Raw genomic sequence first — 21,914 nt, 5'->3', positions numbered from 1 at the left:
CAGTTGCGCCGGCACCAATGAGGACATGTGCAGAGGCCTCCTTCAATGCGCCGTCCCCAATGCAACATGGCGCAGGACTACAGGGGCCGGCGGGTAGGGAAGAAGGCCCCCAGCGGAGAATTGCGATCCGGTGTCAGGGCAGCGCAGCCCGTTCGCGGGGATTCTCCGGCCCGGCCCAGGGCTGGGAGAATCCCGCCCTGGATGTGAATGATGTTATGTAAATAAACGCTCTTTTATTCCTGATGTGGCACTGAACTGTTTTGAGGAGGTTAAAGTGAAATTACACGAAGGTGTAAGGACTGGAAAACATGGTGGGCTGTTATACTTTAGCCACATTGCCAAAATCTCATTTGGTCCCATGGTGAGTGTGGCACAGTAGCACAGTGGTTAGCATTGTTGCTTCACCACGCCTGGGTCCCAGGTTCGATTCCCGACTTGGGTCACGGTCTGTATGGAGTCTGCACTTTCTCCCCGTGACTGGCTGGGTTTCCTCCAGGTGCTCCGGTTTCCTCCCACAAGTCCCGAAATACGTGCTTGTTAAGTGAATTGAATACTTTGAACTCTCCCCATGTGTACCCAAAGAAGCTGGAGTGTTGCGACTTAGGGGCTTTTCACAGTAATTTCAATGCAGTGTTAATCTAAGCCTACTTACAATAAAGATTATTATTATTGTTATTATTATAAGAGCTTGGTTGAATGATTGTGGATTTGGGACCCACCAAGAGAGAGTGTTGACGATACCAGGAGCTGAGGTAACTGAGGGGAAAGTGGTTGCGAAAAACCCGAAAGGTGACATAAATACCAGGTACTAGTTGTGTCTTGCCCAGTTCTCCAATAAGGTCGCCACGAGAGACTGGCTGTAGGTTGGAGTCACAATCTACTTTGCCGAACAGTGAAGGTGGCTTTCTGGTTTTTGTCATACTTGGCTTGCCATCTTTTATCGTCAGTTGCTTTTCCACACTCCTTTTCCCGGAGCAGAAACCTGCACACAGTAGTCCAAGTGCGGCCTAAGATCTGGTATAAATTCATCATCAGCTCCTTGCTTTTCCAAAGAGTTACAAAAAGCGAGGATTGTTTTGCAATTGTTGCATCTACCATTACAATGAACGACTGGTGAATCTCTGCTCTGGGTGAAGGGAGATACACAGACGGAAAGCAGTGGAGATGGAGAATGATGAAAAAGAATGAAAGGTAAAGAGGCAGTGAGAGAAAGAGAGGAAGAAACAAAGAGAGTGCAGAACAAGTGGCCATGTGATGACCTGGTTTCTTAAGCAGTCACTTGACAGAAGCACGCTGGGTTGAAAGTAGCCAGACACAGTGCCAAGGAATCACGGTATTGGGCCTCCATGTACTCCCACATAGATACCGAAGTCTCCAGATGTGCACCATGCAACCTACTCCAATCTTCCCCCCTATCTCCATAACCCCACGTAGGAGCAATTTAGCGTAGCCAATCCACCTGATCTGCCCGTCTTCAGACAATAAGTGTACGGAAACACAATAGGGACTGTCACTTGTACTGACATACTGACTACTGTTATAAATAGGTGACATGAGGGCGGCATGTGGCGCAGTGGTTAGCACTGGGACTACAGCACCGAGGACCCGGGTTCGAATCCCAGCCATGGTGTCACTGTCCGTGTGGAGTTTGCACATTCTGCCCATGTTTGCGTGGGTTTCACCCCCACAACCCAAAGATGTGCAGGCGAGGTGGATTGGCCATGCTAAATTGCCCCTTAATTGGAAAAAACATAATCGGATACTCTAAATTTAAAAAAATAAAGCGGGAACATGAAAGGATGATCAGTACAACAGAAATACTCACATTTATATAAAGACAACTTAATTGCTGAAAATAATTCATCTTTTAAAGTGAGACAAACTGTTACATGCTAACATGATTTACAAATGCTTTAAATTTTAAAACAGTACAGCACAGGACAGGCCCTTCGGCCCTCAATGTTGTGCCGAGCCATGATCACCCTACTCAAACCCACGTATCCACCCTATACCCGTAACCCAACAACCCCCCCTTAACCTTACTTTTTGTAGGACACTACGGGCAATTTAGCATGGCCAATCCACCTAACCCGCACATCTTTGGACTGTGGGAGGAAACCGGAGCACCCGGAGGAAACCCACGCACACAGGGGGAGGACGTGCAGACTCCACACAGACAGTGACCCAGCCGGGAATCAAACCTGGGACCCTGGAGCTGTGAAGCATTTATGCTAACCACCATGCTACCCTGCTGCCCCTAACCTGCTGCTGAAACCAATGTCGATCATGAATGGGAATAGATGGGGCGGGGTTGCCTCTATGTTGGTATCTAAGTTAATACATTTTTGGCCTGGGGAGGTGGCAGGGGCTCCCTCTGCAGTTTGCATGGGGGATGCCACTTGTTGGTTAGCTCTTCTACCACCCTCCCTAAAAAAAAAAGAATGGGAATAGAGTCCATAATGAGTGCTTTTCACCGGATGTTTCCTGGAGCTTGAAGCGCCGACAAACCCCACGCTACCAAACATGATTCTGTTCCCATTCGGGTAGATTTGGGACCTCAGAAGGGAATTTGTGACGATGCCGCACTTAGTCCAGTTTTCTGCACTGAGGTGCTCCACTCGCTGGAACTGCAGAAGGAGAGCGGGACAACATTTAACGTGCGGCATTTTGGATCATCCAGAGGATGTGAATGATGTGATGTAAATAAAAGATCTTTTATTCCTAATGTGACACTGAACTGTTTAGAGGAGGCCAAAATGAAATCACATGAGGTTGTAGGAACAACTGGAAACATAGTGGGCTGATATACTTTGGTCACATTGCCAAAAACCCATTTGGATCTCGGGGTGAGTATAAGAGCTTGGTTGAATGATTGCGGATTTGAGACCTGTCAGGAAAGTTTTGCCAATGCCAGGAGCTGAAGTAACTCAGGGGAAAGTGGTTTTTATGACATAAATACCAGGTGCTGATTGTGTCTTGTCCAGTAGTCCAGTCAGGCCGCTACGACAGACTGGCAGTTTGTTGGAGCCAAAATCTACTTTGCCGAGCAGTGAAGGAGACTTCCTGGTTTCCATCGCATGTTTTTTGTCATCTTTTTTCACCAGTTGCTTTTCCACACTCTTTTTTCCTGAGCAGAAAAGATAATAACCAGAAATGTTAAACAAGCCAAATAGAATTACAGTGAATATCAAGCAGAGAAAGAGCCCAACAAATCTGCTACAGTCTTTTCCCCACTTCAGTCAATTAGTTTATTTCAATTCTCGGACTTTAAAATGTCGAAAACATTCAACTTCTCCAGCCCCTCATTAAGAGTAAAGATTTTTGAATTCAGATGAGACACTAGTGATTCCACACTGCACTGGCAGTGCTTCCTGTGATGACTGGAGCACACAATACTGCACACAAGTGCGGCCTAAAATCTGGTAGAAATTCAGCATCAGCTCCTTGCTTTTCCAATCCAGATATAAAAATTGAGAATTGTTTTGCAATTTTTGCCAATTTTGCAAGTTCTATTTCCATGAATGACTGGTGAATCTGTCCACTGGTTGAAGGGAGATTCACAGACAAAAAAGCAGTGGAGATGGAGAATGATGAAAAATAATGAAAGCTAAAGAGGAAGTGAGAGGACGAGACCTATCGAGGAAGAAACAGGGAGAGTGTTGAACAAGTGGCTGTGTGATGATCTAGTTTCTTAAGCAGTCATGTGACGGATGCACCCTGGGTTGAAAGTGCTGATACAGTGCCAAGGAATCATGGTACGGGCCCTCCATGTACTCCCACGTGGATAGTGAAGTCTCCAGATGTGCACCATGCAATGCACTCCAGTCACATCAAACATACATCGGACGGCACAGTGATTAGCACCACTACCTCACAGCTCCAGGGTCCCAGGTTCAATTCCGGCCTCGGGTGGTTGTCAATGTGGAGTTTGCACTTCCTCTCCATATCAGTGTGAGCACATTGGAGCAACAAACTCTAATCTAGTTGTCTGCTCTGCCCTCATATCCATCATTATTTTGATTATTGAAATCTTCCTATAATCCTTTATTAGGCATCGGCAGCCATTGGGGAAATGCATTCCATCGTCTAATAGAACATAGAACAGTACAGCACAGAACAGGCCCTTCGGCCCTCAATGTTGTGCCGAGCCATGATCACCCTACTCAAACCAACGTATCCACCCAATACCCGTAACCCAACAACCCCCCCCTTAACCTTACTTTTATTAGGACACTACGGGCAATTTAGCATGGCCAATCCACCTAACCCGCACATCTTTGGACTGTGGGAGGAAACCGGAGCACCCGGAGGAAACCCACGCACACAGCGGGAGGAAGTGCAGACTCCACACAGACAGTGACCCAACCGGGAATCGAACCTGGGACCCTGGAGCTGTGAAGCATTTATGCTAACCACCATGCTACCCTGCTGCCCAATAATGTGGAAAATATTGCTTCTTACCTTCTGGTTAATACTGCAGTTATGAAATGAAAAAATAACTTTCTGGAAACACACAGGGGGCAGTCAGCAAACAAAATAATAATGGGTTGCTTCTGATGGAACTACTAGATGAATCTGGATAACACTCACCATCATAGAATCCCTACAATTCAGAGGGAGACCATTTGGCCCATTGAGTCTGTACCAACCCTTTGAAATAGCACCTTACCTCGGCCAATCCCTCACCCTATCTCCATCACACCACGTAGGTGCAATTTAGCATAACCAATTGACCTGACCTGCACATCTCTGGACAATCAGTGTTGGGAAACACAATAGGGACTAGTCACTTGTACTGATACACTGACCATTATTATAATGAGGGGCCATGAAAGGATGATTAGTACGACAGGCATACTGATTGTGGTGAATTATAAACCTAGTAATTCACACTGTGTTGTATCGTATGTATTGTGTCCTTGTGGGCTCTGTATACGAGCCATTGTGCAGCTCTGCCCACAGGGGGAGATGAGGAGTTTGTACTGGACTCCACCCATTTATATAAAGACAAAACTTAATTGTTTAAAATAATTCATATTTTAAAGTGAGACAAAGAGTTGCATGGTAAGATGATTTACAAATGCTGAAACCGATGTAGACCGTGAACTACCGAAATGGGAATAGGATCCATAATGAGTGTGTTTAGCCGTGTATTTCCCGCCGCTTGGAGCACTGAGGAACTCTACGATATCGAACATGTCTTTGTTCCCATTTGGGTAGATTCGGGGCCACAGAGGGGAATTTCCCAACGAGGCCGCACTTAGTCCAGTTTTCTGCACTGAGGAGCTCCACTCGCTGGAACTGCAGAAGGAGATCGGGACACAATTTAACGCGCGGCATTTCGGTTCATCCAGCGGATGTGAATGACGTTATGTAAATAAAAGCTCTTTTGTTCCTGATGTGACACTGAACTGTTTTGAGGAGGCCAAATTGAAATCACATGAAGATGTAAGAATTGGAAAACATGGTGGGCTGTTGTCCATTGGCCGCATCGCCAAAAACCCATTTGGATCTCATGGTGAGGATAAGAGATTGGCTGAATGATTGCAGATTTGAGACCCACCAGGAGAGTGTTGACTACCAGGAGCTGAAGTAACGGAGGGGAAAGTGGTTGGCAAACACCTAAATATATGACATAATTACCAGGTGCTAGTTGTGTCTTGTCCAGTTCTCCAGTGAGGTCGCCAGAAGAGACTGGCTGTAGGTTGGAGTCACAATCTACTTTGCCCAGCAGAGCAGGGGGGTTTCTGATTTCCGTCACATTTGGTTTGCCATCTTTTCTCACCAGCCGCTGTTCCACCCTGCTTTTCCCTGAGCAGAAAAGATAATAACCGGAAATGTTAATCAAGACGAATAGAAATACAGAGAATACCAGCAAAGAAGACGCCAACAAATCTGCAATTAAGTCAATTAGTTTATTCTAATTCTCTCACTTTAAACTGTCGAAAACATATAACTTCTCCAGCCCCCCATTAAGAGCAAAACCTTTTGACCTCTGATGATACACTAGTGATTCCACACTGCACTGGCACTGCTTCCTGTGATTACTGGGCTACACAAAACTGCACACAGTACTCCAAGTGCAGCCTAAGATCTGGTTTAAATTCAGCATCAGCTCCTTGCTTTTCCAATCCAGGTATAAAAATCGAGGATTGTTTTGCAACTTTTGCCAATTTTGTATGTACCAATACCATGAATGACTGGTGAATCTATGCTCTGGGTGAAGGGAGATACACAGATGGAAAGCATTGGGATGGAGAACAATGAAAAAGAATGAAAGGTAAAGAGGCACTGAGAGGAAGAGAGGAGGAAACAAGGAGAGTGTAGAACAAGTGGTCCTGTGATGACCGGGTTACTTAAGCAGTGACGTACAGAAGCACCGTGCGTTGAAAGTAACCTGATACAGTTCCAAGGAATCACTGTACTGTACCTCCAAGCACACTGACATAGATAGTGAAGTCTCCAGATGTGCACCATGCCATGCACTCCAGTCACATCAAACAAAAGAACCATTACACCTACATGGGGTGGCACGATGGCACAGTGGTTATCACTGCTGCCCCACAGCTCCATGGTCAGAGGTTCAGTCGCTTCCTCGGGTGGCTGTCTGTGTGTAGTAAGCACTTTCTCTCCATGTCTGCGTGAGTTTCCTCCGGGTGCTCCGGTTTCCTCCCACAATCCAATGATGTGCAGGTTAGGTGGACTGGCCATGCTAAATTGCTCCTTAATGTCCAAAAGTTTAGGTGGGATTATTGGGTTATGGGATAGGGGGTGTAGTGGTATTCAGATATCAATATACGTAAATGTAGTACTGTCATTTCAGCACTAGATGGCTCACAGTCAGATACTCTAAGAGCTGATTCCCCGCCTTTTCTAAGTCAGATGATGACATGAAGAAATGATTCAGAAGAGTGAACAAGCAAGACATAGAATAGCTAGAATGAGAGAAGTTAGAACTAGTTTGTTATAATTGTGTATTGTTATATAATTATCAGTATTGTACTTTAATTGTTTATTGTTAGTTTAATATTGAGTAAAAGGACTCAGTTTATTATTTTATTACTCATTAAATAGTTCATCTTTCAACAAGAAGAAAATTGGTCATTTTATCATCCTGGTGGATTCAAGAGTAATATATATATTTTAGATACATCCTTATTTAAAATATAACAGGGGGCATAGGAGGGTGTTCTTTCCAAGGGCTGGTGCAGATTTGATGAGCCAAAAGGCCTCCTTTGCACTAAATTCATTGAAATGCTATGATTCCATGAGATCCCAGACTTCCCATTGGCATTCACTACGGCTGACGTTTTCGAACGAAATGTTAAACATTTGGTCTTAGTCGATTTGCTTTCCAGGTGATTTGAATTTGACTACCTGCCAAATACGATGAGTAACACAGTCATCATCAAACTCAAGAGACACTTTTCCACACTCTCAGAGACAAATGACAGATTACACTCACCAATGTGTCTCCACGGAGTTTAGAAACATTACACACACAAGGGACATTGAACATATTACAAGCAGAGGCTATACCCACAGTCCACAGGTGTGGTGAGCAGCCAAGCATCTTCTAAACAAATGTGCCCAGGATCTCACAGATTACTACACTATACTCCTCAGCCTGTGAAACATACCACAACCGGGTTTGACGGAGTCAACACGGCAACTATTCTCCAGGCGCATCAGGACAACAAAGCAGTTACTCAAGAGGTCACGTGATGGATGCCCAGGGGTTTTCCCAGGAGCGCGGACAGAGTATAAGCATGGAGTAGCTGCTCAGCTTGTAAATAAAGTATTGTTTGTTATAAACCCTTGGTCACCAGATTTTGGGAACCCAGCACTTCTACAGAGTGAGTTACAGAATGTGAGACCGAGGGAGTCATTTTGATTTCCCACTGGCATGGAGTGCCCTTTATAGAAATGTCAAATTTACACTCTTATAGCATTAACCTAAAAATTAATCCAAAATTTACAAATAATGACAGAGATAGATATAGAAGGCCGAGAGTTTACGTGTGGAGTGAGGGCCTTGTGAGAAGGCTGGCTGCTCACAGTTTGGGTCTGTGCTGCATTCTGGGATTTGCTCTTCGACGTCCTTCTGAGTTCTCCCACTGACTGAATGATCGGCACATTCTTCATCAGGATACTTTCTCTTCCCTGTTACACATAATCCAGTCTTCACAACAGGTACATCTTTGTCAAGAACTGTTGATGGGCAAGAGGAAATATTCGTCAGTGCATTGGAATAAACAGGACAAGACAAAGGATTACTCCCTCGTTTACTCAGGCACCGAGTCAAAAAGTAAAATATATTATTCACTGCCAGAATTCCTAAATTAACTTTCTTCATCCAGCTGCTTAAAATGACTGAAACCAGCAGCCTTGATCACTTCCTGTCAGACTATTAATTTGAAAATCCTTCCACTGCTTCACAATCTTCTACAAGGGAAGAGTGTGAACATACATAAACAGCAACTACCTCCCTGGGCACCCTATTCCAAACATCTGTGAATAGGTTATATCTTAACTATCCATACACACTTTCTCAATGTCCAGTGCTCCTCACTAATTGTCTTTCTTCGGACCATGGTAAATAATCTCACAGGATCCAAACTGGGACGGCTGGTTCGTGATGCGGAGCAACGCCAACTGCGCGGGTTTAATTCGCATACAGGCTGAGGTTACACCTGAAGGCCCTGCCTTCTCAACCTTGCCTCTTGCCCGAGGTGTGGTGACCCTCAGATTAAATAGACACCAGTCAGCTCTCAATAGAGGGGAGAGCAGTCTACAGTCTTCTGGTGACATTTACATTTTTACTTCAAAAGGACTTGATTTGATTTATTGTCACATGTACCAAAGTACAGTGGAAAGTATTTTTCTGTGGGTGAGGGACCATACACAGTACGTACATAGTAGACAAAAAGAATAATCAACAGAGAGCAAATGGAGGGCAGCACGGTGGCCTAGTGGTTAGCACAACCGCCTCACGGCGCTGAGGTCCCAGGTTCGATCCCGGCTCTGGGTCACTGTCCGTGTGGAGTTTGCACGTTCTCCCCGTGTCTGCGTGGGTTTCGCCCCCACAACCAAAAAATGTGCAGAGTAGGTGGATTGGCCACGCTAAATTGCCCCTTAATTGGAAAAAATAATTGGCTAATCTAAATTTATAAAAAAAAACAGAGAGCAAATGGTACATCGACAAATAGTGATTAGTCACAATGCAGAACAAGGGGTCAAACAAAGCAAATAATGAGCAAGAGAGCTAGCTTGTGTTCTTCTTGAGATTACCGGATGAGCCTCACATGACCTTGGTCTTGAGACCGCATGGTGTGTTTGTACCGCCACCTGCTGGTTGGAGGTCTCACACCATCCAACTGTGATATGGCCCACAGGCATATCGTCACACTCGCCTAATCTTCGAGAGTGCGAATGATGCTCAGTTCTACAGTCTTCCAGTGTACAATTTATGATAAGATTCAGCATAACATCATTCTATTTAAAATCATTAACAGAAGAATGAAGAGCACTTTTGGGTGTTTGATACTCCCAGATCAGGTACAGCATAGGTCAAATATAGAATGAAGCTTGCTCTACACTAGGGCCAGTGTCCAAGTCCAAGCTGCACCCCCTTCAGCCTAGAGAGAGCTAGAGTGATGAGAGATTGGCCAATAGACTATGGGCGCGATTCTCCGCTCCCCACGCTGCGTGGGAGAATCTCCCCCCCCCCCCCGGCTCGGAAGAATCGCTGCTCGCCGTTTTTCCGACCCGGATTGCCGAGCGGCCTGCTGTTCGCGACCGTTTCACAACGGCAGCAACCACACCTGGTCGCTGCCGTCGTGAAACGGGTGTGGAGATGCCCGTTTGGGGTTTGTAGGGGGCCTTGTGGGGAATGAGCACCACGACCGTGCTCGGGAGGGGACAGGCCCGCCATTGGTGCCCACCGATCGTCGGGCCGGCGTCTCAATCGGACGCACTATTTCCCCTCCGCCGCCCCGCAAGATAAAGCCGCCACGTCTTGCGCTTGCGCGGGTTGGAGCCGGCCAACCTGTGCTTGCACGGCTGACGTCATTAGGCGCGCCGGCCGCGTCATTCTCGGCGTGACGCCCCCGTGGCCGAGAGTTACGGAGCGCCGCTCCTAGCCCCGCCGGGAGGGGAGAATATGGGTCGAGGAGCGGCCTCCGAATCCGTCGTGAAACTCGGCCGAGTTCACGACGGCCCTCCCGATTTTTCCTGGGGGCGGAGAATTCCGCCCAATGTTCTCACCTTCCCAACAGCAATGACTCGATGTTCTGTGAATCGTAAGTACAAGCAGGTGAATTCTGATAGTGAAAGAATCACTTCAAAAAGTGTTCCTGTTTAATCACTCATTCAACTGTTAAACAGAAGCAGCACAAAACTCAGACAAAATGAAACACAGATAGGGAGACCTGTGTGTACAATTTGACAAGGAATTTGGGCTATAAAATCAGAATCAGAGAGGTCGGGATTCTCCATCGGCAGAATCCTCAGTTTCACTGGGACAGGCGGGGGCACACCAGACCAGAAAACAGGTGCGGAGGGACGGAGAATCCACCCAAAAGATTTAGTATGAAAGGAAATTATTCAAACCCATCGCAAGTTAATTGTGTTAACTTCACATTGGAGCGACAAACTATAATCTAGTTGTCTGCTCTGCCGTCATACTCATCATTATTTTGATTCTTCAAATCTTCATACGGTTCCTCAAAAGGCTTCGGCAGCCATTGGGGAAATGGATTCCAGCATCCAATAACGTGGGGAATATTGCTTCTTACTTCCTAGTTCATACTGCAGTTATGAAATGAAAAAATAACTACTGGAAATACACAGGAGGCTGTCATCAAGCAAAATAATAAAAATAGGCTGCTTCAGATGGAACTACTCGATGAATCTGGATAACACTCACCATCATAGAATCCCTACAATACAGAAGGAGACAATTCTGGTGTGCAACGACCCTTTGAAACAGCACCTTACCTCGGCCAATCCCCCACCCTCTCTCAATTAGGGGCAATTTAGCATAGCCAATCCACCTGACCTGCGCATCTTTGGACAATAGGTGTGGGGAAACACAATAGGGACGAGTCACTTGTACTGATATACTGACTACTGTTATAAAGAGGGACATGAAAAGATGATGAGTACTACAGGCATATCATTCATATAAAGACAGAACTTAATTGCTTAAAATAATTCATATTTTAAAGTGAGACAAAGAGTTGCATGGTAAGATGATTTACAAATGCTGAAACCGATGTAGACAGTGAATTACCTGAATGGGAAGAGAGTCCATAACGTGTGCGTTTCGCCAGATGTTTCCTGGCGCTTGGAGCACTGATGAATCCCACACTATTGAACAGGCCTCTGTTCCCATTCGGGTAGATTTGGGGCCTCAGTGGGGAACTCCAGGTGCATCTGATGGGCAGCGGGCAAGAGAAGCTGTCAGCTCGCCATCCCAGTCACCCGAGCCGCAGCCTGGCCCATCTAGGCCGGGCCGCCCCAGGGATCCCGAGTCAGAGGGCAGGAATCACGGGAGTGCACATCCAGTTCTGCTGTACCGTCTGGGGAACCACCTAGGCATAGTCAAAGGGCCCGTAAGGCCAAACAATTAGACACTGAGTAAGTTGGCACGGGTGCAGGGCACAGGCGGAATTTAGGGGCTAGGGCACGTGTATGGACAGTTTGTTATTAAAATTACTTTCACACCTACCAGAAGCTGCCTTTGTGCTCTGTCCAAAGCTTGCGCGGGTGTCATGTACATTGAGCGCCAGTGTGTGTGTGGGTGAGTGGTGGTCTTACGTCGGCCCCCAGGTGAGTGTGCCCCCCTTCCACCCAGGTCACCCTCGCCATCCCCCCTGGCAGAGGTCAGGACCGTGCGCTGCAGAGTCACAGCGGCATGCAGGGATGCCCCAGGTGGATGATGGTACTGTGGCCATGGGTCAGACATTGTCCAACGATGTGGAGCCAGGAACTCATCGTAGAGCGGGTCGTCATCATCCTCCATGGCCTGCAATAGACACGCTTCCACCGGCGACCTTGTGAGCCTGGCCCATTTCGCCGCAGGTGGATGTGCAATGGAGGGGTGGTGTGCATGCGGGTGGGGTGAGGGTGTTGGTGCTGGGTGGGTGAGGGTGGTCAGATGTTGCCATGGTGTGCGGTATGTTGCCATACTCGCCGATTCCCACGCCCCCTAGTCAGTGAACCGGGTGGCTATCAGCCTGACCCGTGCCCGCTGGCCCAGCCGGTAATGGTGGGCAGCCACCCGCCCATGTCCAGCCTGTCTGCCCTGACCATTGCCCCCATCTCCCTCATTTGGAGAGGTCTGCGCCTCTTCCTGCTGCTCCTCCACTCCCCCCTCCTCTGCCTGCGGCACATCGCCCCTCTGCTGGGCGATGTTGTGCAGAACACAGCAGACCACAATGATGTGGCCGACCCTATCTGGCGGGTACTGGAGGGCCCCCCACAGAGAGGTCCAGGCACCTGAAACGCATTTTGAACACACCAAAGCACCTCTCTATCACACCCCGTGTCGCTGCATGGGCGTCATTGTAGCTGTTCTCCGTGTTACTCTGTGGCCTCCGTATAGGCGTCATCAGCCACGACAGCAACGGGTAACCCCTGTCGCCCAGCAACCAGCCCCTCAGCCGGGGGTGGCGTCCCTCGAACATGCCGGAGATGTAAGACTGCTCCGGTACGTATGAGTCATGAACACTGCCCGGGTACCGGGCGCAGACGTGCAGGATAATCATGCGTTGGTCGCAGACCATCGGAATGTTCATGGAATACGTCCCCTTCCTATTGGTGAACACGGCCTTGTTACCTGTAGGTGGCCGCACGGTGACGTGCATCCCATCGATCGCGCCCTGGACCACGGGAAAACCGACCACGGCAGCGAAGCCCGCTGCCCGGGCATCCTGGCTGGCCCGGTCTATAGGGAACTGTATGTAGGAGGAGCGGCATGCTCCTCTGTGGCAGTCTGCGCCGCCTCTCTGCCACGCTCCCCTCCACCTCCTCCTCCTCCAGGGCAACATGTAGAATAGCGGCTGCCGCCACGGCGGCCAACATCGCTGGCTGATCAGAAAACATGGCGGCCTGCAGGGAGGGGCAGCCAGGTGCCATGGGCTGCATGGGCGCGACTGTTGGAGGATGGCACCTGGCCAGGCGGACGACCTCCCTTCCACCCTCCCTCTCCGGCTCTCTCCCCCCCGTCCCTCGCTCTCTCCCCCCCCTCCCCGGCACTGTCCCCCCCTCCCCGGCACTGTCCCCCCCCCCCCCCCCCGGCACTGTCCCCCCCTCCCCGGCACTGCCCCCCCCCCCCCCCCCGGCACTGTCCCCCCCCCCCCCCGGCACTGTCCCCGCCTCCCCGGCACTGTCCCCCCCTCCCCGGCACTGCCCCCCCCCCCCCCGGCACTGTCCCCCCCCCCCTCCCCGGCACTGTCCCCCCCTCCCCGGCACTGTCCCCCCCTCCCCGGCACTGTCCCCTCCTCCCCGGCACTGTCCCCCCCTCCCCGGCACTGCCCCCCCCCCCGGCACTGTCCCCCCCGCCCCGGCACTGTCCCCCCCGCCCCGGCACTGTCCCCCCCTCCCGGCACTGTCCCCCCCCCCTCCCCGGCACTGTCCCCCCCCCCCCCGGCACCATCCCCCCCTCCCCGGCAATGGCCCCCCCTCCCGGCACTGTCCCCCCCCCCCCGGCACTGTCCCCCCCCCTCCCCGGCACTGTCCCCCCCCCTCCCCGGCACTGTCCCCCCCCTCCCCGGCACTGTCCCCCCCCCTCCCCGGCACTGTTCCCCCCCTCCCCGGCACTGTCCCCCCCCCTCCCCGGCACTGTGTCCCCCCCCCAGCACTGTGTCCCCCCCCCTCCCCGGCACTGTCCCCCCCCGTCCCCCCCTCCCCCCGGCACTGTCCCCCCCTCCCCGGCACTGTGCCCCCCCCCCCCCGGCACTGTCCCCCCCCCCCCCCGGCACTGTCACCCCCCCTCCCCGGCACTGTCCCCCCCCCCCCCCCCCGGGCACTGTCCCCCCCCCCTCCCCGGCACTGTCACCCCCCCCTCCCCGGCACTGTCCCCCCCCCTCCCCCCGGCACCGTCCCCCCCTCCCCAGCACTGCCCCCCCTCCCCGGCACTGTGTCCCCCCCCCAGCACTGTGTGTCCCCCCCCTCCCCGGCACTGTCCCCCCTCCCCGGCACTGTGTCCCCCCCCAGCACTGTGTCCCCCCCCCAGCACTGTGTCCCCCCCCCTCCCCAGCACTGTCCCCCCCGTCTCCCCCTCCCCCCAGCACTGTCTCCCCCCCTCTCCGGAACTGTCCCCCCTGTCCCCCCCCCCCAGCACTGCCCCCCCCTTCCCGGCACTGTCCCCCCCCCCCCGGCACTCACTCACTCCCCCCCCTCCCCGGCACTGTCCCCCCCGTCCCCCCCTCCCCCCGGCACTGTCCCCCCCTCACCCACCGACACTGTCCCCCCCCTCGACACTGTCTCCCCCTCCCCCCCCCCCCCCCTCCCCTCTCCAGCACTCGTTCTCTCCTCCCCTCCCTGGCACTCACCCCCAGCCCCCACAGACCCCTCCCCCTCTTCCCCTACCCACAGACCCCCCTCCCCCTCTTCCCCCACCCACAGACAGTGGCCACGCCGTCACGTCTCCTGCGGCCACCCCCCACGCCGTGACCTACCTCCAAGCTGAACGGCGTCAACTAGCAGCACTGGTTGACGCCGTTAAATAGGTGTTTTGATTTACGCCGACGTGACCCGTTCCCAGCTGGTGCCCAGTTGCACTGTTCTGGTGGGCAGCAGGACTCTTCTCTCTGGGTATACCTGGGGTCCATAACGTCACGCCGGCCCCCACCATTCTCTGAGGCGGGCGGCGGGATTGACGTCTCGCCGACTTGTTACCGTTCGGAGACTTCGGGAGACGGCGGGGGCGGGATTCACTCCGGCAGGGGCTCGGAGAATCCCGCCCGAGATCTTTAACAACCTACCTAAAAAAGCCACCAAGACGGGACTTGCCTTCTCCTTTGGAAAGTTTGCACCTTGCACTTCTGACAATGCAGTGCATTACTCAGTCATTGAAATGTCAGCTGAGACAGTGGGCGCGATTCTCCGCAAATGCGGAGAGTCGTGAAGGCTGCCGTGAAACCGGCCGTGTTTCACGGCAGCCTCCACGCCCCCTCCCGGGACCCGATTCTGCTCCCCGGTCGGGGCTAGCAGTGGGGCTCCGGTGAACCTCGGCATCGCAGGCTTAAGTTAACATCGGCTGACGCGCACGATGACATCAGCCGCGCATGCGCGGATTGAACGTCTCCAACCCGCGCATGCGCAGATGACGTCCTCACGCATATGCGTGAAACCTGCGCATGCGCGGGCCGTTATGCCCCTCAGCCGCCCCGCGGACTGATCCAGCTTGGCGGCGGAGGAACAAAGAGTGCGCGGGGTTCGGACCCGCTGCCCGCGATCGGTGGGCACCGATCGCGGGCCCATGGCACCCTTGGCACGGCCGCACCACGGCACAATCGGTGCCATGGTTCCCCAGAACGGCACTTTGCGGCCGTTTTCATGACCTGTGATAGCAGGTGTGTTGGAGTTCGGGAAAACGGCCCATCGGCTAGGGGAGAATCGCTGCTCGCCGTAAAAAAACGGCGAGCAGCGATTCGTGTCCGGGGGGGGGGGGGGGGGGGGGGGGTAGAGAGAATAGCGGGAGGTCAGGAAAAATGTCGGGAAGGCCCTCCCGCTATTCTCCGACCCGTCGTGGGGGGGCGGAGAATCGCGCCCCATGTATCCAGGTCCTGGAGTGGGGTGGAACCAATATTCAGCTCACAGAAATGAAAGTGAGTTGACCTCAGTTCCATTACAGCTAAATTTGGACCATTCTGATGGTAATAAATATCTAGGGACTGATTCTTTGGGATTTCAAATAACAGGGGGAACAGGATGGGGTAGAGTCTTCATAATGGGGGTGATTGAGAAGGTATTGGCTCATTAGGAATCTCCATAATTGGCATGAATGATCAATTATTATTGGGTTATATCGGAAGATGCTGAGGGTCTTACTCTTAGTAAGAGATGCCACTGGAGGCAGAAATTCTGGGTGGGATTTTCCGTTACGCTAGCCACGTTTTTCAGCGCAGCGCCAATGGAGTTCCCCATTGTGGCCACCCCACGCCATCGGGAAACCTGCAGGCATGGGTGAGCTGCCGGTGGACCGGAGGAACCCGCTGACGGAGACTTCCGCTGCCTCTCTTCAAACTACTTTTATCTGCGTAACTACATAGGATTAAAGAACATGGGGTTAGCATGGTGGCGCAGTGGGTTAGCACTGTGGCTTCACAGCGCCTAGGTCCCAGGTTCGATCGCGGCTCTGGTTCACTGTCCGTGCGGAGTTTGCACATTCTCCCCGTGTTTGCGTGGGTTTCACCCCCACAACCCAAAGATGTGCAGGCTAGGTGGATTGGCGACGCTAAATTGCCCCTTAATTGGAAAAAATGAATTGGGTACTCTAAATTTAAAAAATTTTTTTTTTTTTTTTTTAAGTGTTACAGAACATTAGGACAAAGCTCCTCCCCGAGGTTCCTCTGACTCTTCTCTCTGAGTGACATCATCATGACATAGCTCCTAACGCACATGCCCAGTAGCTAATATTGTGTGTTGGAGTTAACTCTTTCCTCTACAAATGGCAATGAGTTTTGCTCTTTGAGATTCTGCACATTTTCTTTGCGCATTATTTAATACCCTGTAAAAACATTGGCTCTGAATGTGTACAAGTTTGTACCTTTGGTATGAATGCAGCAGGAGACCCTAGAAAATGTCTGGAACATGGACACAGTAGGTTCCAGCCTTCACTGGGAGGATCTGCAGAGCCTTGCCTGGATTGGAGCCCCTGACTGCCCAAAACAGGACCCCTCTTGATGAGGGATAACCATTTCCATAACTTTGCATCATAAACGTGAAGGCTTGTATACCCAGAGAGAAGAGGCATGCTGCCCTCCAGAACAGTGCAACTGGGCACCAGCTGGGAAAGGGCCTGGAAATTCTCGAGGTACTAAAGTTAGCAACCTCCTAAGAGGATTGAAGAATATTTTCTCAGGGTGGAAAAGGGGGAAACAATGGGTGCAATCTAACGGGTAAAAAACAGAATTGTTTCTGGGTGGCACCCGTAAGTGTCGAGAAAGACCCTGCTATCTAACTGAACGAGGAACGCCCTGACGAGGCCGCACTCAGTCCCATTTCCTACCCTGAGGAGCTCTGATCGCCAGTGCAGGAGGAGATGGGGCACCATTTTTAAAACCATATTTTGCAAGCCCTTTGCGAGCCCCCAACATGACTCCCCCAAACACCCCAACTCACCTGTTGGAGGTTCCTCAAGCCCCCTTGCACCCCATCTCATAAGGGCAGGGCAATCTGGGGCCCGATCCCCAGCAAGGGCAAATGCCAGCTTGGCATCATGGAGGTGACACCCGGATACCCTGGCATTGCACCTGCCAGCCTGACAGTGCTACTTGGGCACCTTGTATTGCCAGGGTGGCAGCTAGTCTCACTTTAATATGCAAATTTGCCAAATCGTGACGTCCCACGAGATCTCAGGCGTAATGAGCTGGGTAAATCTCACCAGAGGCCTCTAGTGAGACTTACCAGCCATGTCACGTTGGCTGTTAGATTGCGTCCTGTAGCTCACCCGTGGACGGCAACAGGTATATGATTTGATCTGGCTAATGCTAAACGGTGCAGTCAGATTCAGGATTTTTACGCTCATTATTAAAATCCAGTCCAAGGAACCTACCAGAAATTATAGTGACTAACAAATCCAAGAAGGAATTCAGGAGAAACCTCCTTACGCAGAGAGTGATTATAATGTGAAACTCACTGCCACATGGAGCAATTGAGGGCAGTAAAATAGAAGCACTTCAGAGGAAACAGGGTAAGTGCATGAGGGAGATAGGACTGTGATCCATTGACACAGTGAGAAAGAAGGTTAAAGGAGGTTTGTGTGGAGAATACACAATGGCAGAGAATCTGTTGTGCCAATATGCCTGTTTCTGTTTCCAGGCCATGCAGTGCTGATTCTCATTTGGACCAAAATGTAAAATCAATATGCTGTTGTAGGCACTGAGAAATTACAGAGAGCCCCTGTCAAACACTCCCAGGGATAACCAACTTCCAAGTGCAGGTAAGGAAACTGAAAGTCCTGACACTGGCTGCATGTGGCCTCTGGCTCAGAGGAGTGTAACACTCTATTGTCATTACCGGGATCGGGGCAAATCCCTCACAGTTCACCCAAGAGCGTAAGACTAAGAAACGGGAGAAGACCACAATGCCCATTGACATGCTCCACTATTCAACACAATCATGGCTGTTCTTGGGCTACAACACCATTTTCCTCCTTCTCCCTATATCCCTCGATTCCCTGAGGAACCACAAATCTGTCTGTCCCAGCGTCCAAAACTCTCTGGGATAGAGAGATTCATCACAATCTGACTGATGCCTCATCTCAGTTCTAAGCGATTGGCCCCTTATCCTGAAATTGTGCCTTCTTGTTCTAGACCCAAGCCAGGAAAAAACTTCTCACTATCTATCCTGACAAACCCTTCAACATTTCACAGTAACTTCATTGCAGTGTTAGTGTATGCCTACTTGTGACAATAAAGATTATTATTATTGAATGTTCAATGAAATCACATCTAATTCTTCTATTGCCAGTTTCGAAAACATTCCCCATAGTGTCTGCTATGTATGTATTGTGCACGTTCCTCGGCCGCAGAAAAATACTTTTCACTGTACTTCGGTACATGTGACAATCAAAGCAAATCAATCCTCTGACTTTGAACTTTATTTTACAATATTAATATGCTTTCTCCTTTAATGTAATACTGATTTCGATTCAACCCCAAAATTCTATGTCTGGTTTTGGGCACATATAGCGGGTGTTTCTCGGCGCCTTTTAGGCCCCAGGGAGATTCTCTGTACTGAGGCTGCATTTAGAGTAATTTCCTGCTGGAAAGGTTCCTCACAGATCGGGGCGCCATTTTTGAAGACTGCCCCGATCTCCCCCCTCCTCTTTTTAGGCACCCCCACCCCCCCTCCATTTCTGACCCTCATTTCCCTCCACCTGGGAAGGCTCCTTCACGGGATCGATCCCTGCCAGTGCCAACCTGGCATCTGGCTACCCCAGTACCGCTGGCATGGCAGCCTGGCAAGGCCAGGGTGGCACTGCCAGGGTTATATTGTCTTCTATTAATAAAGATTATCATTTAAGAAGTAGATCCTCATGCCTCCACCCGGGTATCTTCATTAACATACCTTCAATCAAGCTGGCCTTTAAGGGATACAGCTTTGGATACATCTGCAAATTATAATCCTGAAACAAGTTGAGCCAAAATTCACGAATGGTTGAAGAATCACTCTTTTCCAGCGATTGCAGCAACGAGTACATGGCCTTGCTGATCTGCTTTTGTAGTTTTGAGATTTCCTACAAGAGAAACACATACCTTAGATTTGTGTATGATGCCATGGTATGTAGAATTAATTATAATGACTGGATGGTTCACTTAATCCAATCCAGAACATCACTATTGGTTTGTCTCTGTGTTCTTTGCAATTGTCAGAGTTCATGGCATTCATAACCCAAACCTCTGATTTTGGGGGCTTCGAGTCCCTCCACGCTTATAAGATCCGTCTCCAGCTACCAAGGAGGCAAAGGCCAAAACGTCAGCCAACTTATTCAAGCAGCATGGTAGCACAGTGGTTAGCACAGTTGTTTCACAGATCCAGGGTCCCAGGTTCGATTCCCGGCTTGGGTCACTGTCTGTGCGGAGTCTGCACGTTCTCCCCGTGTGTGCGTGGGTTTCCTCCGGGTGCTCTGGTTTCCTCCCAGTCAAAAGACGTGCAGATTAGGTGGATTGGCCATGATAAATTGCCCATATTGTCCAAAAAGGTTGGTTGGGTTGCTGGGTGACGGGGATAGAATGGAGGCATGGGCTTAAGTGTGGTGCTCTTTCCAGGGTCCGGTGAAGACTCGATGGGCCGAGTGGTCTCCTTCTGCACTGTAAATTCTATGATCTCTATGAACTGGGTTTAGGTAGGTAGATCAGGTGTTTTTCATGTATTAGTGCAGACTTGATGGTTCAAAGAACCTCTTCAACACTGATTCTGTGATTGTAAGAACCTGAGGGGTATTGAAAGGATGGATGTAGAAAATATGTATCCTCTGGTGGGAGAATCTAGAACAAGGGGTCACTGTTTAACAATAAGGGTTGCTCATTTATAACAGAAATTAGATTAAATTTATCCCCTCAGAAGGTCATGAATCTTTGGGTTCTCTTCCTGAAAAGGAAACAGACTCTGAATATTTTTGAAACAGAGGTGGATAGATTCTTAGTAAGCAAGGGGGTGATAGGTTATCGGGGGTAGGCGAGATGCCGATTTGAGGTCAGATCAGCTGTGATCTTGTGAAATGGCGGAGCTGGCTCGAGGGATTGAATGGCCCATTGCTCTTCCTTGTTTGTATGCTCAGCTAGCTGGAGCTAGTTAAGCTGCAGAACCAACTGGCCCATTTCTCCCATCTGTCACACTTAACTCTGTCCCAGGTGGGAGTTGCGATGTAGCCAATGACTGATCGATTAGGGGTGTAGCAGCATAGTGCTCCAGAGGCATTAAAGCCATTGAGATATGAGTAAAAGGAGGTAGGAGGGTGGAGAAATGACAGTACTGCAGCTAAGTGGCATGTTCAATGTTAGTTTTAATCATTTTATTGCTCTCTCCTCTCATGTCTAACAGCTCAGGCTTTGAAATGTTTGACTCCAGTATGAATGTCCAGCATCATTGGCTCGTCTATGAGCCAACCCTTCAGTGACTGGGGTGGGGAAAGAAGGTATTGCCCACAGAAAATCTGAAGAGAGACACAAACACATGAGGAAGAAAGAGGAGTGGAAAAAAAGAGGAAAAATGAAAAAGTCAGAGGTGAAAAGGTGTGAAATGGGGTGTGAGGCTGTGAGAATATTTTGCTAGATCCGGTTAAAGGAAGTTCCCGAAAACTTTGGTTCAAAAGTATTAAGAAGCGTGCAACCTTGCAAGGACAAAATTAAATGGCATTTGGGGAAAACCTTGGTAGGTCAGACACAGAATGAATGTTTCACGGAGCCCATAGAAAGTTAAAGCCTCGAATGAGGCCATTTCCCCCATTCTGTCTGCTCTGGCTTTTTGCCAAAGCCAACCCATCATATTTTTGCTAAAGCAAACTCATCCAATGTCCCCAGTCTCGCCCCATAGCCCCGGATCTTCCTTTGGTTCAAATGTCTATTTACTGTCTCCTTAAAGGATGCAGCCATCTCCCCCTCAGCTACAGGGGGCAGCAGGGTAGCATGGTGGTTAGCATAAATGCTTCACAGCTCCAGGGTCCCAGGTTCGATTCCCGGCTGGGTCACTGTCTGTGTGGAGTCTGCACGTCCTCCCCCTGTGTGCGTGGGTTTCCTCCGGGTGCTCCGGTTTCCTCCCACAGTCCAAAGATGTGCGGGTTAGGTGGATTGGCCATGCTAAATTGCCCGTAGTGTCCTAATAAAAGTAAGGTTAAGGGGGGGGGTTGTTGGGTTACGGGTATAGGGTGGATACGTGAGTTTGAGTAGGGTGATCATGGCTCGGCACAACATTGAGGGCCGAAGGGCCTGTTCTGTGCTGTACTGTTCTATGTTCTATGTTCTATGTACCCGAGTGACAAAACATTCCATGCTCCCATTGAAACAATTCTCTGGGTGAAGATTTCTCCTCAGCCCCCCAACTCCTCCTCATTTTGGCCACTTTAGGTTCATGACCTTTTGTCATTTGTTCTCCAAGGAAAGGGTACCGTCTCTTCTTGTTACTATTAAATCTCTTACTCTCCTCAAAGCCAGTAGAAATATCGCCAATATCGCTTCCTC

At 50.3% G+C, this 21,914-nt stretch overlaps 1 protein-coding gene across 1 annotated transcript in view; it reads right to left on the bottom strand.

The window, feature by feature from the left end:
* The window catches only part of LOC119975613 (nuclear body protein SP140-like protein), a 38,013-nt gene that overhangs the window by 1,657 nt on the left and 14,442 nt on the right, over nt 1-21,914 (bottom strand). Inside the window, exons 3-7 of the mRNA XM_038815403.1 lie at nt 19,303-19,471; nt 8,059-8,211; nt 5,644-5,811; nt 2,961-3,127; nt 720-971 (exon numbers count right to left, since the gene is read on the bottom strand). Of these exons, the coding sequence (XP_038671331.1) occupies nt 720-971; nt 2,961-3,127; nt 5,644-5,811; nt 8,059-8,211; nt 19,303-19,471 (909 nt within the window). The remainder of the gene's footprint in view (nt 1-719; nt 972-2,960; nt 3,128-5,643; nt 5,812-8,058; nt 8,212-19,302; nt 19,472-21,914) is intronic.

The sequence above is a fragment of the Scyliorhinus canicula genome, chromosome 13, assembly GCF_902713615.1.
Source record: "Scyliorhinus canicula chromosome 13, sScyCan1.1, whole genome shotgun sequence".
Classification (NCBI taxonomy): Eukaryota; Metazoa; Chordata; class Chondrichthyes; order Carcharhiniformes; family Scyliorhinidae; genus Scyliorhinus; species Scyliorhinus canicula.
This window is presented reverse-complemented; position numbering and strand designations above follow the sequence as displayed.